This window comes from Crassostrea angulata, chromosome 8 (assembly GCF_025612915.1).
Source record: "Crassostrea angulata isolate pt1a10 chromosome 8, ASM2561291v2, whole genome shotgun sequence".
Taxonomy (NCBI): Eukaryota; Metazoa; Mollusca; class Bivalvia; order Ostreida; family Ostreidae; genus Magallana; species Magallana angulata.
In genome coordinates, this window is record NC_069118.1 from 27315259 (window position 1) to 27331993 (window position 16735).

The following is a 16735-nucleotide window of genomic DNA, read 5'->3' on the forward strand; positions in this document are numbered from 1 at the left end:
ATATACATGTATATATACATAGGAAGTATTACAAAACAGATGATTGATCTATATCTGTGTTCTTAAATTGATTGATCATATATCATGTACATATTATATTATTGTTTCTTTGTTCAAGGCATTTAAGATGGTATGTAGGTCATGATCCCAAATGCTCTTCCTGAAATTATTAAATATCATAAAAACCATCCCCACCTTAATCCAAAGATATTATTCCTTGTTAGGTCATGCAGGCGCATCAGATCATTACGGCACGTAAGTCATGACCCTAAGGGGTCATCCTGACCCCCTTAGAATCAGAAATTGTCAATTATCTTTAAATTATTGATGTTTGATGACAATATTTGTTTCATTAAGTCCTTTATAACTTGACTTCGATTTTCCTTTTCCGGTTATTGATTAAAACATTATGTGATTTAGAGATAATAAATAGTGGTCAAATATAGAAAAAATGTAACGATTAAAACAAAATTAAACATGCATGTTTCAGAACAAGTGTTAAAGATTGAGTGTGTTTAACTGTAAGGAAAGAATCATAATAAGAGTATAGATAAATAAACAGTTTAAATAAAGTATAAATTTAGAAGGATGTATTTTTAACAATTAGTTTCCTTTGATATCATTTTCTCACAACAACATCAAGATACTTTTAAAATGTTGGCAGATGCTTTCAATAACATAACAAAAGCCGTACCAATAACTAATATCTTTTAAAAGATTGTACATGCACCTTAAAAGATAGATATGACTCGAATAGACACCTGCGAATTGCACTCGTTTTAAACAAACACTTATTAATATTACATGTGATAATGGCGATTAGAATTTAACCTTGTCCTAGCTTAAAAATATAGAACAAATAGGATTGTACTATAACTGAAATTTACTTAACAATCAACTCCATTGTGGTCACATCGTGTATTACACGTTTGACCAATATATATTTATTTCCTTGTATGAAAATCCAGACTTCGCTTAGCTGTAAGGCATGAATGGTTTTTTTCTAAAAGAGTGCAATCGATAGTTATAAAATTATGAAGCCGTTACACAGAAAACATTTTTTTCTTCAAGTTGCGGAGTTCATGTTTGTTTTGATATGGATTATGAATATTAATTTTGACATATTTTTGAAAAATTCCGTTTATTTCCGTTTTTTATTTTTAAAAAGAAAACTGCTAAAAATGACAGTACGTTTTAGGATACATTATAACTACTGTGGTTTCATTAATATTCAAGGGTATCAATTTTCGTGGATAAAGGGAAAATCACAGTTTCAAGGATACGTAAATTCGTGGCCAATGACCCTATTAATACAAATTGATATTATAAATTGCATTTTAATGAATATTTAATTTCATGGATAAACTTGAAAACGAAATCCACAAAAATTGGTATTCAGCGAATATTGATGAAACCACAGTATGGTTTCCAAAAACCAACGATGAACTAAGATGAAGTCCATTATATTGAATTTTTAATTTTACGATTTTACAAACAAATATTAAGACAGAGACCATCCTGCAAAGGTTGTGCGTAGATACTCCTTACTCAACAAATCTCTGTAGCTGGTGTGATAATGGTGAGTCCTAACGAAAACTACATCTCCTTGACCAATTTGTACGACCGCAGTGCCAGATGCAGATCTATACCAACTTGCTCCGTCGGCATTGCAGTAGGAACTGTCAACTGCGTTTGCATTTACCACTAGTTGAAGGTTTGTGTAGCCTCCAGCCTCGCAGTAGGATGTCCACGTAAAGACATAAGTACCAGAGTGAGGAGCAGTGAACATCCCAGCATACCTATTATAGTGACCACCATTGTTAGTAGGAGCAACATCAAACACCAAAACGTGACCAGGGCTTGGTTCCCTCAGATCTCCGGACAAATAGGAAAAAAAGGCAACGTTTTCTAGATTAGGAAAAATATGTAAATTACCAATAACATATTAGGTATAAATCAAAAGCATTTCTCCACTCAAACTTTAATTAAATATCATTTGATAAAATACAAATTTTCCATTAATTACACATGAGAACCGATAAAGATTAGTAAACACATCTTGAGAGTATCAGGAGGAGTGTATTGAATTTTCATTTCCAATTTGAATTACCATTTTTATTAATGCTACTTTTAAAGCATAGAGGAAACAAAACCTGTTTCTGTTTCTTTCATTTTACAAAAATAGATTATTTAGAATTCTCCTTACCATGCCCAGAATCAACTGATCGTCTTTGCGGTGCCTTATGCATAATTTGTCCAATTAAAGACGTTTTTTTAGGATACATTGCTTCGACAAAAGCATAGTCTTTTTTGTTAATCTGTTCATCACTTGTCTTATTTGTTTTCATTTTAGGATAAATAGAGTCGTCTGTTTTGCATTCTGTCTCCAATATCCATATTCTTCTTTCTTGATAAGCTACTTTTTCCACTAGATTCTCAATCAGATCCGAGTATTTTGCGTTTTCCGTAGTAACTGACAAGACAGCGTCCTGCAATTTTGCATTTTCTATTGTAACAGACATTACTGTGTCTTGAAGTTTTTCTACCATTTTTTCAAGTTGTTGCAATTGGTTGCCCGCGCACATCCCTAATTGTATCAAGAACAATAAAGCTAGAATGCAAATTTGACTTTTCATTCTTTGCTTTTAGTCAAATCTACGCAATGCCGGAAAATAATTTGAGACACAATCTCAAAGAAATTTTATACCTTGCACGATCGTATCTGATATGAAGACACGCACTGCACCTTTGCTATCCTGGTCTAGTTACGGCAAACACGGTTAAGGTCAGTTCCGGAAATAAAATACTGGGTTTGATTTATCAAGGTTTTGTCACGCAAGATTTTCTGTAAAGTAACAGGGAGTATAACACAGCCAGTAAAATCAATATAAATGATTTAAAAAAATCAATTAAAGTAACTAGTTTTAATTTTGATTGGAATATTTCATTTCTCCGTCTATTAAAAAGATTAAAAACTAGCACTGTTAGTTGTAGATAATTACAGAAAAAATCAGGTGAAAAATGGGGGGTTTTTTAGTCAGGGACTTATTCTTACCTTTGTTTTTCTGGTTTTTACACTGTATAAAATCATAAAAATATATCTCAAGAGAGTGAAATTTTAAAACATAACTAAAAGTACCTTTTAAAAAACTTAGAGGTCAGTAAATATTTTTTAGTAAGTAAATATTTCATTATAGTGACATGTGTATGTCAAAAGTATAGAATTATACTATATTATGCATCATCGAATTACACCTGGCCCATTGGACCTAAATATCACTTTGAAATCTTAGAATATACAAATATAGTATAAAGAGAATGTTTCTCTTAACATACGTCTGGATGGTAAAGTCTATATTTATGGTGAGGCAAAATAAAGTTCAAAATTTTCGCCGAAGAACAAAACCTTTCATTTGTACTATGAAACATGTCATATATTGATGAAACACAATAAACCAAAGTGTTTGTCACTATGTTTCTTTTTTAAGTCAACAAAAATACAGAATGCGATCAGCGAATGCAATTTCTTGGGTCTATCCGACAAAACAAAATTGAAAATTGAGCCCAGCTTGAAAAGTACGATGTGTCATTGCATTAATCGTATGCCGCATTTCTGACAAAGGCAACATCTTTCTAATGCTAAAACAAAACTTTTGCTGTATTATTTCCACGTTATATGACATGGATGGGATAAAATTGAAACGATCATCAGCAGTGCAAGATTTCAAACATACAAACTGCATTGCTGACCAAGTGCTCGATAGCGCATGGAATTGAATAAAATACAATGTAAAACTGTTTATTATGTGGTTAAAAAATCATCATCTGCATGGTTTTGTTTTATTTTGTTTTTGTTTTCTGTTTTCTGTTGGTTTTTTTTTTTTTTGGGGGGGGGGGGGGTTGAAGGGAGATTAGCATTTGCATTTTTTTTTTAAGTTTTCAAATAATATACAGTGAGTAAGAAGTAACAAAAACATTTATTTTAAAAATCAAAACTAGGTATATATAAAAAGAAGAAGATTTCTTATCCTTCATTTCTTTCCAAAGAAAGAACTGTGGTTTTGGTTTATCTTAAGCCAATAGCTGTTAAAATAATCCGTCAAGGGAAGTAACTCTAATTATAGTAAATCTGTCAGCTGACTGTATTTCTTACAAGCTAGGTCATGTTACAGTGCAGAGTAGTCTAAGTGTATGAGTTTCCTATTAACACGGTATGTACCACTTTCTGATGTAGATTTTCGATAAACCATTTTATTTAATTAACCATTCTGAAACTACGAAATAAACTCTATATACAGAATAGAAATTCTGTTTGGATTAAATTTCTTTCACTTTGGATGTATAAAAGTACACATGCTAAAAATACCCACATCAGTACAAAATACGACAGGTAAACTATTTCAAATCTTCTTAAAGCTTGATAAAGTTGTAAAGCTATTTTAAGCTTAATCTAAAAATTTGCACTTGACCTGGTATAATCAGCTGATAATGATATGTACAGCGAACACTCAAGGTATAACCATATCGAAAAAGAAAATTGGAAAAGACATGGTGATATCTGTGGATCATTTTAGGTAAATCAATAAAAACAATGTGTGTGGCATCTACGTGGGAAGAACAAAAATTCTGCATTTAATCATTTAAGCAGCTAATAAGGTTCATGTATAGATAAATTTCCCACAAGAGTGAAAAACATGCAATCTTATCAGGTAAATATTTAAAAATTCAAAGTGGAGTTTGTAATATAAAGTACTTCGTACATATCTTTCACGATTACATGTACGGGTCATTTACAATTAGAAGAGCAATCATCGCTTCATTCCATTTTAAAATCTTATAAATAGAACTTGTCAAACCTAGTATTGATGGGGTAAGAGAGATTGTCGAGGTTAACGATTGAACGTGACTTAAAGTGGCTTTAACAGAATGAAAACTTTTAAAAAGTGCTATATTAGTAAATTATTTATAAATATTTGATACCTTAGGAAGGAAAACCACATAATTCTTTTTCATGACCATGCATGCAATGTTCACATGTAAATATATATATTTTTTAATTTGGCCCAAAGGACAAATACTTTCTACAGAACCCCTGCCCAAAACTCAAATTTATTCGTAACACACTCTCAGGCTATCAGTTATTTTAACTAAACTTATAGAGTAAACTACAGCAATAAAAATATGATACCATTGACGCCAAAACGCCTGGGCGTACACAATATTTATCATCCATAGCTTTGTAAACTCAGATAAAAAGAGGGATATATGAAAGTTTACACAATTACATAATTTTGGTATTTCTAGATTCATATGGCTTTATTGTCTAAAATCTTTGAATCAAAATATAGGGTTATTTGTTATGAATTTAAAGAATAGAATAATTTGCATCGTTAGTAAATAATAATTTATTTAATTATTTATAAGGTTAAGGCTTATGTCCTGAGGACCATCAAGGAGGCAGTATTTTTCCTGTTTTACTTAATATCAAATTAATACAATTCTATAGCAACTAAACAATTCTACATATTATCAAACCTTTTCAAATAACTGTCGAAAAATATGATAGAAGACTTTACATCCCAAATTATCTTTACGAGTATATTAAAGTATCAAAACAAATACATTTTTTACAATTCTCTTTGCGTTTTTATTAAATTATGCGTGTAAAATTTGTTTTTGATTCAAAATTGTATGATGATTTCTCTGGTCGCTTTCTAATATTATGTCAATCTTACTCAACCTAGGAATTGACAGATAAGGTTTCTTCAAATAAAGATTAATCATTTATTATTTTATTTGTAGATCAACTATGGATCCTCATTCTAATGCCCAGGATGTGAACCGATGTGATCTTTGTGAGACTGCCATAGTACATAGCTACTGTGACTTTTGTCATGTCAACCTTTGCAAGCCCTGTATAGGTGAACACATCTCAGATGGATATCATAAACATTCAATAGTTAATTTCCAGGAACGAAGATCGACCCTCATTTATCCAAAATGTGGAATACATCGAAACAAAACTTGTGAATTGCAGTGTAAAGATTGCAATATGTGTTTTTGTTCTTCTTGTATGGCATCTGATAAACACAAGGTACACAGTTTCGCAGAAGTTTCAGAGGCTAAATGATTAAGAAAGTCATTATTAAGAAGGATGCAGAAGAGTTAAAAATCCGTATTTCACCTTCATATGAAGATATTGCACTGGATTTTGAAAATCATCTTGCCAACCTGGATGGAGGATATGAGAAAGTTAACACAGAAATCTCAAAACAAGGAGAGCAATGGCACAGAGAAATCGACATCGTTATCAACAAGAAGAAAACCGAATTCGGCGAGATAAAAGTAAAACAAAGAGACATCTTATGGACACACTTGAATGAAATTAAACAAACACAGTTTTTTTCATCATGCAAACCCTACAGGCCTTATTGAAATTTAGGAATCCACTGAAGTATCTTCTACCATTGAATACATCTCCAAGATCGGAAATTTCAGCAAGTCTCCACCTAAGGTTCAAATATCTCTGCCAAAATTTATTTCAAAACCAACAGACCGTGAGAAGCTGTATAGTTTGTTTAGACAGGTCACCCCATTATCTCCTGCAAGAGAGGAAAATGCCTTGTCACTTAGCCAATCAAACACTTCAGTTGAGAACTACTGGATGAACCAAAGCGTGTACTACGATACAGACTGGGTATGCCAATATACACAGTGTTACCTGTCTGAATGAGGACAAGATATGGACTCATAATTGGAATCATATTAAATGCTTTAACATCAAAGAATCAATACTCCACACAATCAAGACAAAATTATGGGAGGTTGGCTTTAGATATAGCTGTCGACAATGATGGGAATCTATTGTACTCAGAATTGCAAACAAAGACGGTGAATAAAATGAATAATAGACAGACAACAGAGTTGATCAGATTACAGGGATGGACACCCAATCAGCTGTGTGTTACATCTACCAGTGATCTCCTGGTGACTATGTATAGTGATGATAAAACTCAGTCCAAAGTGTCCGTTTCTAAGGGTCTACGGAGAAACAAACGATTCAGTTTGATGGTAAGGTTAAGCCTCTGTACTTAGGAAATAGTGTAATGAACAGAGAATAGGAACCATGACATCTGTGTAGCTGACTGTACTGCCGGTGCAGTAGTTGCTGTTCATCAGGGCGGGAAGCTCAGATGGAGATACACCGGTCATCTCTCATGAACAAATCATTTGAATCCTGTGGTATCACAACAGACAATCAGTGTCATTTCCTGACAGCAGATAAAGACAACCAGTGTGTCCAAATTCTTGATCTTAATGGGCTGTTTCTCTATTACATTGATAACTGTTGTCTGGAGTATCCTTGGGGTTTAGATGTGGACAAAAATGAGTGAGTTTTACATTGGTGATGTAAAGAAAATCCGATATCTAAAATAGACACCTATGTTTACACAGTAATTTTTTTTTCAAGACTGACAATTTTGATTTGTAAAATTATTAAAATATTTCATATAATTCATGACATTATTTTTCTGTTTACTTACAAAGATTTCATTCTTTTTATTTATCAGATTATTTTGTATTTATATAAAAAAGGATTTGTGTGTCCCATGATTCAACACATAACAAGTAATATCATGTATGTTTAGTAAAAAATTTAAGGACTTTGAACCGACCTTACTTAAAAAATATGGTAAGATTTGAATGATACAATCAATTAATTATATTGTGTATGTTCAGTTATTATGTGATATTAAAGGATTTGTTTCCAATATAACAAATGTAAAAACACTACTTCCTCGCAAAAGCATAAAGGGAAAAGAATATCAATTCAATTCCCTTATAGAGCCCAATGTAAACCTAAATACACCTTCTTAGTTTGCTATATTTGCCAAGTTGATTGTACCTGCCTTCACCAAAGGCAAGAAGCAGTTATCAAGTAAAGAGGTGGGGAAGTCCCGAATGATGTATCGTGCTAGAATCCAATTTGAAAGGGTCATAGGAAGATTAAAGAACTTTGAAATTATCAAAGGAACATTGCCAATCAATCTAGTGAAGAGGAAAGTGGATTCAGGTATTACCTCTGGTGAAAAACTAGTGCGTGTTGTGACAGCCATTATCAACACCATTGTACCTATTTTATGAGTTGCTTTGTGATTTGTGAGGTTCAGGACAAAATCTATAAAATTTATGCAATGTACTGGATCAGTTCTGTGCCTTTTTAAATACATACATTGTTTGTGTTATCACTTGACAAGGAATTGTGCAAAGCAGTTTTAGAAAACTTTCATTTTGTTTAACAAGCTATGAATATTAACTCCGATTCTAAAATAAAATTACTTTTATGATTGAATATTGCTTATTTATTTATAATACATGTATGTAAAAAGAATTCTTTATTAAATGAATAAATGGAGATCTTATCAATGTGACTTTCTTTTTTTTCAGAAAGAGAAATATATGGTTTGAAAGTTGCTATTCGATATCACCATCTTGGTACTCCATGCCTCATGATCATGAAGCAGTCTTAGACTTATTTCAGTTATTCATAAACTGATTTATTTTTAATATTCCATGATAAATGACTTTTCTTTTAAAAGCATATATTTAACCACAAACTTAAAGGGGAAGCAATTTTTAATAGTTTAATTTTATTTTTTCTATCTTAAATCTTTAAGTTCGACAATTTTCAAATTTAAGTGAAAACTCAAAAAACTGCTTCAAGATAATTGGGCCGTTGTTGAATTGAAAATTGATCCATGATTCTGGTTTGAGAAGTTAATAAGCAGAGCTGGATATTTGTTCTGTTACCACACTTAAACGGATCTGGGTCTTTCCCATGTTACCAGTCTGATGAAATTGTCCTAAGTAAAAAAATTACTCCATTTCTCTACCTCAGTGTAAGCTCAAAATCTCTAGATTGCATGCTGAAATTTTCATTGCTTAAATCATAAATCTTGAATACCTCAATGATGTGAATGAAGAATAAGGTCATAATCTCCACCGAGTAACTGCTTTCATTATTCTGTGAATTGTAAAATTTTCAATTGACATATACATAACACTTTACAGGGTTGAAGACCATAAACTTAAAAAAAATGAATTGAAATTATTGATGAAATATACCATTACATTTAAAATAATTTTAAAGGTGGGTTTTTTTTATTTGAATTTAGTATCTTTAGATTAAAATTTGATTTTAGCCTGTTCTCAGTTTATTGTTTTTAGGCCAGCAACCTGTCTCAAAAGGGTCAAATGAACACTCTCAAAAAAGAAAACACAGTTGACTGTATAACGGACTTTATTACTGAACAACAAAGAACAAAGATTTAAAATATTAATGTATGTTTTTTTAATCACAAAAAGTCCTGAAACTAAAATATATTCCGTCAATAATACTGATATTTCCAGGAACAAACATCACACTTTGCACAAATGCAAATGTCTACTTTTTTAGTGAAAGATCTTTGATCTTTTCGCTGCTGACATCTATCTACATGTGAGACAGGACCAGGCTCTCTGTTGAACTTGCTTCAGTCCAACACACTTTAAGTGATACCACTCAAGTTTGCAATGTCCAGACTTGCACGCCATCATGTCATCATAGTCCTTTGATTTACCACATACGCAAACAATGTCAACTGTGTTGTTATTTTGATCACAGTTTTACGGGCGTCTTGTCAATAGTTCAGGACGAATGATAGTCATGAAAAACACATCTAATTTCTGCAACATTTCCTCAATAAATGGCTTGTCTCGGAGAACACTTTTAATGTGAAGTCCTTTGGATGTCCAGAACACAAAGTCTCAGTGCTCAGCCTTCCAAATGGCAATTTGTCCCTGGACTTGATAATATTATTTAGATGATCTTATCAAGGAATTTGTGCACAGGTTGACATCTTTAAATGAAGCACTACCACATGAGTGAGATTTTGAAAAAATACATTGTCTTTCACTTCACATGAATCGTATTGACATGTTTGTAAGGACACTTAACTTCCACAAGTCCTTTATCACAACATGGACACTCGGTAACACCAACTGGGGTTACTCCTAGTGTTCGTTATGCAGGTTTGGTCACAAGACCACTTTGTCGAACAACAAATCCTGGATTGGGCTTCTGCATCAAGTTCTGGTTTTCCCGAATTGCAATTTCCTCTTTTGTTTTCCCCCATGTTATGGTAGCTGTTTGAACAATTGGTAAATAATCCATTGTCCGGTGTATTACTGTTGCACTAGGTGTCTGTGGACTGGTGTGGCATATATCATAAAAGTTGGAGGATGTCAGTCGTCCAGCTCAGTGAGTGTGCCATTGCGTACATAAGAATTGCTTACGAGTCAGCTTCTCCAGGTGGGTGGCTTCCTCTAAGGTGACATGAATTTCCTCTAAAACGTCAGGGCATCTTGAAGAAAGTTCTGTTTTAGATAGGCTGCAGAATTCGGATCTGTATAATGACGTTAACAACTTTGGTAGAGCAGGATATGGTATGGGTGGGTTTGGAATGGAGTCATTCACTGTGAATATCATTGCGGTTGGATTTGTTTGCTTCAACTTTTAGAGAAAGGAATCAGGACTTTCAAAGACTAGGTCGTAAACTAATGGTGCTGGATCAGCTGATAGGTGGAAGTCTGTCTTCTTGGGCTTCATGAAGATGATCTAAGAAAGTGAACTGCTTCTACCTGAAAGTTCATAAACATTTATAAGTTAATTCAAACAATACGCATGCGCGGGGTCAAGGGACAAATTTTAAAAAACAAAAGGCGCTTAATAATACCTAAATAATAAACAGGAACTGTTCATGAATATCAATGTGGAAGACATAATAACTAAATAAATATTTTAATCTCAAAATCTTATTAGTGCAAAAAATTATCACAGCATCAATTACATAAATTTGTATGCAAGATTGACATCAAATCTTTTAATCCTAAGTAAATACATATTCGTTTTAACAAAATTAACATGTTCCACCTGCAATGGGTCCGCATTTGGTGATTGTGATTATCTTATCATATTATCAAATATAATGAGTTGATATTGGTCAATGTCAATTGCGATAATCCCAGGCCATGAATTAAATCCTGGAGATTGATATTATATAATAAGTTTCCACTATCAGCAATGTTAACAAACGTACGCATCTTGTCTAGAACTCAAACCCCCCTCCTGCCTTGTTGACCCAACAACAAGGGTCTAGACATTACCATTGGTTGTACTTATTCCGAGGGGCCCCCAGCTAGATTTCATAACACTTGTTATCACAGAGTTTCATAGCACTGTCCATACAAACAGCAGGTATTCGTTGGACTGTTACTATGATTTACATAACAACGCGTGTGTACAACCGAAAATCTATATTTACACTTGTAGTGAATTCATTACTCTATAGATTGAATGTAAGCAAATTTAAAAAGTTATTATTAATTCCATGTGTTATTAAAAAAACATAAAATATTTAGATTATCACGTGATATGAATAAAGAGTGTAAAGTACTTTGTAATCGTGATTTTGAATAACCAGGTTATGGAAGGTATGAACTTAAAGTAGAGTGCAGTAATTATAAATATAGAGGAAATATTTGACTATTCAAACCGATGATTATATCTACCTTCAAAATGTATCCAAACAGACATTTAAGAAAAAAACAGCAAGTTAAGAAGTTCACCGGGATATGAACATGGTTGGTCACGTGATCGAATCATTTGACGCCCGAATGGCTTCTTAGAAGATTTGATCGCGTACCAAACAAGGTCATATCCTGGTGAACTTATAACATTCTGTTTAAAACTTATATTTACATTCAAAAAGGAGAAAATCCTTGAGAATTGTTAAATTGTCCGAGAGTTTATGTAAACAATAATTCAACCAACAAGCGATTAGCGCGTGCTATGATCATTTATGATCTCAGATGATTTGATCTCGTACCAACCAAGTTCATATCCCATTGAACTTTTGAACATTGATGTTTATTACTTATATTTATGGTTTAGAATGACAAATTGTTCCAAATTAATAATATAACGATGTTTTTACGTTTTACAATATTGCAACCGTGAACGATGGTCATTACGACATCATGAAAAAGTTCACACAAAATTATACATGTTTGCTATCCTATAGAATGATTCATTTAAGGAAAAATATTTGCAAATGTAGGCTAAATATTCTTAATTAGGCTAAGAAAAATTTAGGTGCACCTAAACGTGTATAACAAATGTATTCATATTCACTGTGTAAAAGATAAGAACTTGTGTTTACATAAAATAAGTATCTAAACTTTTTCCTGATTTTATAATAACATATCAGCTCTTGTTTTGTCTCGTTAAACAGTGAAACATAACGTCTAAAAACACTTTTACAAACCAATTTTTCAATATCCTCAGTTAGCTTTAAAATTCACTTTTGATCGGAAATGAAATAAACAAAGAATCGAAGTTACAAAACTTACCTATTGAAAAAATTAAACTGAAGCTAGTTTAGCTGCAGATTTGTAGCTACTAAAGCTAGTTTCAATCTTATAAATAAGGATTCATAGTTTCGATCACCAACGTACGATACACGGGAAATAACTCATTGTTTATTTGTTAACTTGTCGTGTGATGACATTCCTTAAGGTCAGACGACACGTTCCTCGAGAGTCTTTTTTGTATCTCCTCGTAAGAAAGAGTTCCAATAAAAAATATTAATTTTATAATTATTATAATTATTTAATTTTAATTGTATGTAGTAGGTGTCTAGATAGCCGAGTGGTTAGAACAGTGACCGCTCACTGCCAGAAGCATAATTATAGGTTCTAGAGGTCGTGAGTTCAAAGCCCCGCCCCGGCCGAGATAGAGTTCCGATATAGTGAATTTTGCTGTGCTGTATATGTATTTATTATTATTATTATTATAATATTAATAATCATAATAATAATAAAAATATGTATTTATTTTTATATCAGCAATTCAAGTGTATATTTACAAGATTATATAGGAAATTGCATACACTAGTATTTTGCAGAAATGCCTGGTAAGGTACCCTAATTTTTTTGCAAGAAAGCTTGTCAAAATAGTAGTTAACCATCAACAAATTCCTGGAAAAAGTTATATAAAATTGAAGAACGTGTCGTCTGACCTTAAACACTCAGCCATCTTACATATAAAGTGAAGATTATTCCGGATAAAAAATATTGTTTTTCATTATTAACACGGTATGTATTCTTTATAAATATATGTTAAACCACAAGTCGAAACTAAGAATACGGTTTTTTTTAAAGATATATGTAGTTTGTCAAGACATTCTACAATCATTCACATTATTTTTATAACTACTTTCACTTTAGAAAACCTGATTCATCTGCAAATGGAATATAAAACTTGAAGAGTTTAAATACAAAATACATGCTTCAAAATTTATTTGTAATGATCACCCAAATGATGACTAATGTAATTAAACTCTTGTTGTGTTTAGCTGTAAGCAGCAGGCCTGTATCTCAACGAAAAATAATAGCTGACATGCAGCATGTCAAATTGATAAACATGTTAGAGCTCTGACACAATCACTATCAACTAAAAAGGTATGTATTTTGTATATCTGGTTCGTAACTTGATACGTGGTAAAAACTGTGTTTTCACATTAGAGCATTGTGATCAAAAAGTTTGAGCCCAAATCGTTACCATGCTCACTGACAGTTCATTTACATAGATTTAGTTGCATAAAATTTAATATTTTAGACAATCGTCTTAAACACCCCTTATTTTCATGTTGTTTCCGCTGCACTGCGATCCAATGCATTTGTCACCAGGCTGAATCTGAATTCATTAAAGGATTTTTAAATCTGCTTCTGATATCATATCGACCAAGTGAAAAAGAAGAAAATTTCAAGAAAAAAAAGTCGGTTGTTTAAATAAAATATAGAATTATTAGATAAACATGAAATCATGTTGGATATCGATTAACAGAATCGACCACATAAAGTTTCTTTATCTTTTCAAGAATCTTGAAGGTAAACACATCGAAGAGTTGAAATTGTTTTCTAATAATATAAACATCTTTCGAAAAGAATTATTTGTCTAACAATTTACTTATAGAACAACTATGGATCCTAATCCTAGTGCCCAGGATTTGCACCGGTGTGACCTTTGTGAGACGACCGTTGTACACAGCTACTGTGACTTTTGTCATGTCAACCTATGCAAGCCCTGTATACTGGATCATATCTTAGATGGATATGACAAACATAAAATAGTCCCTTTCCAGGATCGAAGATCAACCCTCATTTATCCGAAATGTGAAACACATCCAAACAAGACTTGTGATTTGCATTGTAAGGATTGCGATAATTATGTTTGTTCTTCTTGTATGGCATCTGATCAACACAAGGGGCATAGCTTTGCAGAAGTTTCAGAAGTTTATAATACAAAGAAAGTCATTATTAAGGATGCAGAAGAGTTAAAAATCCGTATTTCACCTTTACATGAAGAAATTGCCCTCGATTTGGAAAATCAACTTGCCAACTTGGACGGAGGATATGAAATACTTACAACAGAAATGTCCAAACAAGGAGAACAATGGCACAGAGAAATCGACCTCGTTATCAACAAGATGAAAACCGAAATTTGCGACATAAAAAGGAAACACAAAGACATTTTACAGAAACACCTGGATGAAGTCAAACAAATACAGTCTCTCATCAAGCAAACCCTACTGGCCTTAAAAGAAATTGAGAAATCCGCTGAAGTATCTGCTACCATTCAATATACCTCTAAGATCAGAGAGTTTAGTAAGCCTCCACTGAAGGTTCAGATATCTCTACCAAAATTTATTTCAAAACCAATAGATCGTGAGAAGCTGTATAGTTTGTTTGGACATATCACCCCATTATCTACTGCAAGAGAGGAAAATTCCTTGTCACTAAACGAACCCAACATTTCAGTCATTGAACTACTAGATGAACCAGAGCTTTTGACCACAATACAGACTGGTTATATATATCAACGCAGTGTCACATGCTTGAATGAAGACAAGATATGGACGTTTAAATTGACAAATGATATTAAGTGCTTTAATAGAAAAGGATCAATAATCGAAATAATCAAGACAAAATCAGGAGAGGATATTACAGATATAGCTGTAGACAATGATGGTGATTTATTGTACTCTGATAGGAAAACAATGACGGTGAAAAAAGTGAATAATGGTCAGACAGAGGAGTTGATCAGATTACATGGATGGACGCCTAATCAGCTGTGTGTCACCTCTACTGGTGATCTCCTGGTAACAATGTACAGTAATGATAGAACTCAATCCAAAGTTGTCCGTTACTCAGGATCTACAGAGAAACATACAATTCAATTTGATGGTACAGGTAAGCCTTTGTACTCAGGAAATGGTGCAATGAAATACATCGCTGAGAACAGAAACCATGACATCTGTGTAGCTGACTGGTATGCTAGTGCTGTAGTGGTGGTAAATCAGGACGGTAGACTCAGATGGAGGTACACGGGCCATCCCTCAGTTACCAAGAACAAACCATTTAAACCCTACGGCATCACAACAGACAGTCAGAGTTGTATCCTGATAGCCGACTTTGACAAGCATTGTATCCACCTTCTGGATCAGAATGGACAGTTTCTCCGTTACATTAAAAACTGTGATCTAAAGAATCCTTTTGGAGTATGTGTGGACAATGATGACAATCTGTTTGTGTGCGAGCATTACAGTGGCAATGTGAAGAAAATCCAATATCTAAAATAGACACTTATTATGTAAACACAGTAATGGAAATTATTTTTTTCTTCAAGACTGACATTTTCAATGTGTATAATTATTGAAATATTTCATATAATACATGAAATTCTTTACTTGTTTACTTACACTGATTTCGTTCCTTTTATATTTATCATATTATTTTGTATCATAAAAATGGATTTGTGTGCCCTATGAATTACCACATTAACATCCTGTTGAGGGATAATATAATGCCTTTGAACTGACCTTACTAAATGTCTTAGAAAATACCGGTATGGTAAAATTTAAATGATACTATCAATTATTTGTATTGTGTATGTTCAGTTATCATGTGGTATTAAGGTGGAATACCACATCATCACAAAATTGCGGACCTCTCATCGAAACGACATTTGGCTTTATTAAAAGGATTTTATCGATGACAACATGTAACTTATTCCGCAGCCGAGTGGATAAAGTGTCGGGCTTGTGATCCGTACATCCAGAGATCGAATCCCGCAGTGGATTTTGTTGTAACCTACTAAATTGAATCTTTCAGATATTCATTTTTTATCCCCAAACTGCAAATTTTTCGCTTATTTGACATATGTACAGTTTATTTATCATCATATCTTTTATAATCAAATAATTTACTGTTAATTTTATAGACTTTTTCCAGGTGTGTTATTCCTCTTAAAGGATTTTTTTTTTCAACTAATGTAAAAACACTACTTCCTTGCAAAAACATAGTGCGTTGTATGTCTGCTTAGGTTATCTTTGTGGTATCCAAATTTATAAGTTTGGTAATAAGTTCATTTTTTTTTAAATTTGGTTCATTTCTCGAACAAAATACAAGTTAAGCTAAACCCCAATAAAATAATAATTACTACATGATGAGATGAGACCAAGTGTGCTTTTGCAGCTATAATAAATATTGATGAAAAATGATTTTCAAAAACTACTTAACATATTCATTTAACTTAATAGAAAAAAAACTATGATTTGAGTGTCTAAATAATAAA

At 32.6% G+C, this 16735-nt stretch overlaps 2 protein-coding genes and 1 pseudogene across 3 annotated transcripts; 2 read left to right on the plus strand and 1 right to left on the minus strand.

The window, feature by feature from the left end:
* Positions 1-1457: 1457 nt before the first annotated feature.
* LOC128160288 (uncharacterized) lies at positions 1458-2719 on the minus strand. The gene is made up of 2 exons (XM_052823578.1): positions 2207-2719; positions 1458-1908 (listed from the first exon to the last, which is right to left on the minus strand). The coding sequence occupies exons 1-2, from the start codon at positions 2634-2636 to the stop codon at positions 1502-1504; spliced, it is 837 nt and encodes a 278-aa protein (XP_052679538.1). The 5' UTR covers positions 2637-2719; the 3' UTR covers positions 1458-1501.
* A 3407-nt stretch (positions 2720-6126) lies between these two features.
* LOC128160856 (uncharacterized) lies at positions 6127-8411 on the plus strand (annotated as a pseudogene).
* Positions 8412-13117: 4706 nt separating this feature from the next.
* On the plus strand, positions 13118-16666 carry LOC128159890 (uncharacterized). 2 transcript variants are annotated; one of them, XM_052823108.1, is made up of 3 exons: positions 13118-13194; positions 13462-13560; positions 14075-16666. In XM_052823108.1, the coding sequence occupies exon 3, from the start codon at positions 14082-14084 to the stop codon at positions 15738-15740; it is 1659 nt and encodes a 552-aa protein (XP_052679068.1). In that variant the 5' UTR covers positions 13118-13194; positions 13462-13560; positions 14075-14081; the 3' UTR covers positions 15741-16666. The 2 variants fall into 2 exon arrangements, with proteins under 2 accessions (XP_052679068.1, XP_052679069.1); XM_052823109.1 differs by having other exon boundaries at positions 13465-13560.
* Positions 16667-16735: the final 69 nt, after the last annotated feature.

What these genes read in the sequence shown, in the direction of transcription:
- LOC128160288 (XM_052823578.1), bottom strand. Translation starts at nt 2,636, where the DNA reads ATGAAAAGTCAAATTTGCATTCTAGCTTTATTGTTCTTGATACAATTA. An exon ending in ATCAGTTGATTCTGGGCATG is followed by an intron (nt 1,909 to 2,206) that starts GTAAGGAGAATT and finishes TTCCTAATCTAG; the next exon opens with AAAACGTTGCCTTTTTTTCC.
- LOC128159890 (XM_052823108.1), top strand. Translation starts at nt 14,082, where the DNA reads ATGGATCCTAATCCTAGTGCCCAGGATTTGCACCGGTGTGACCTTTGT.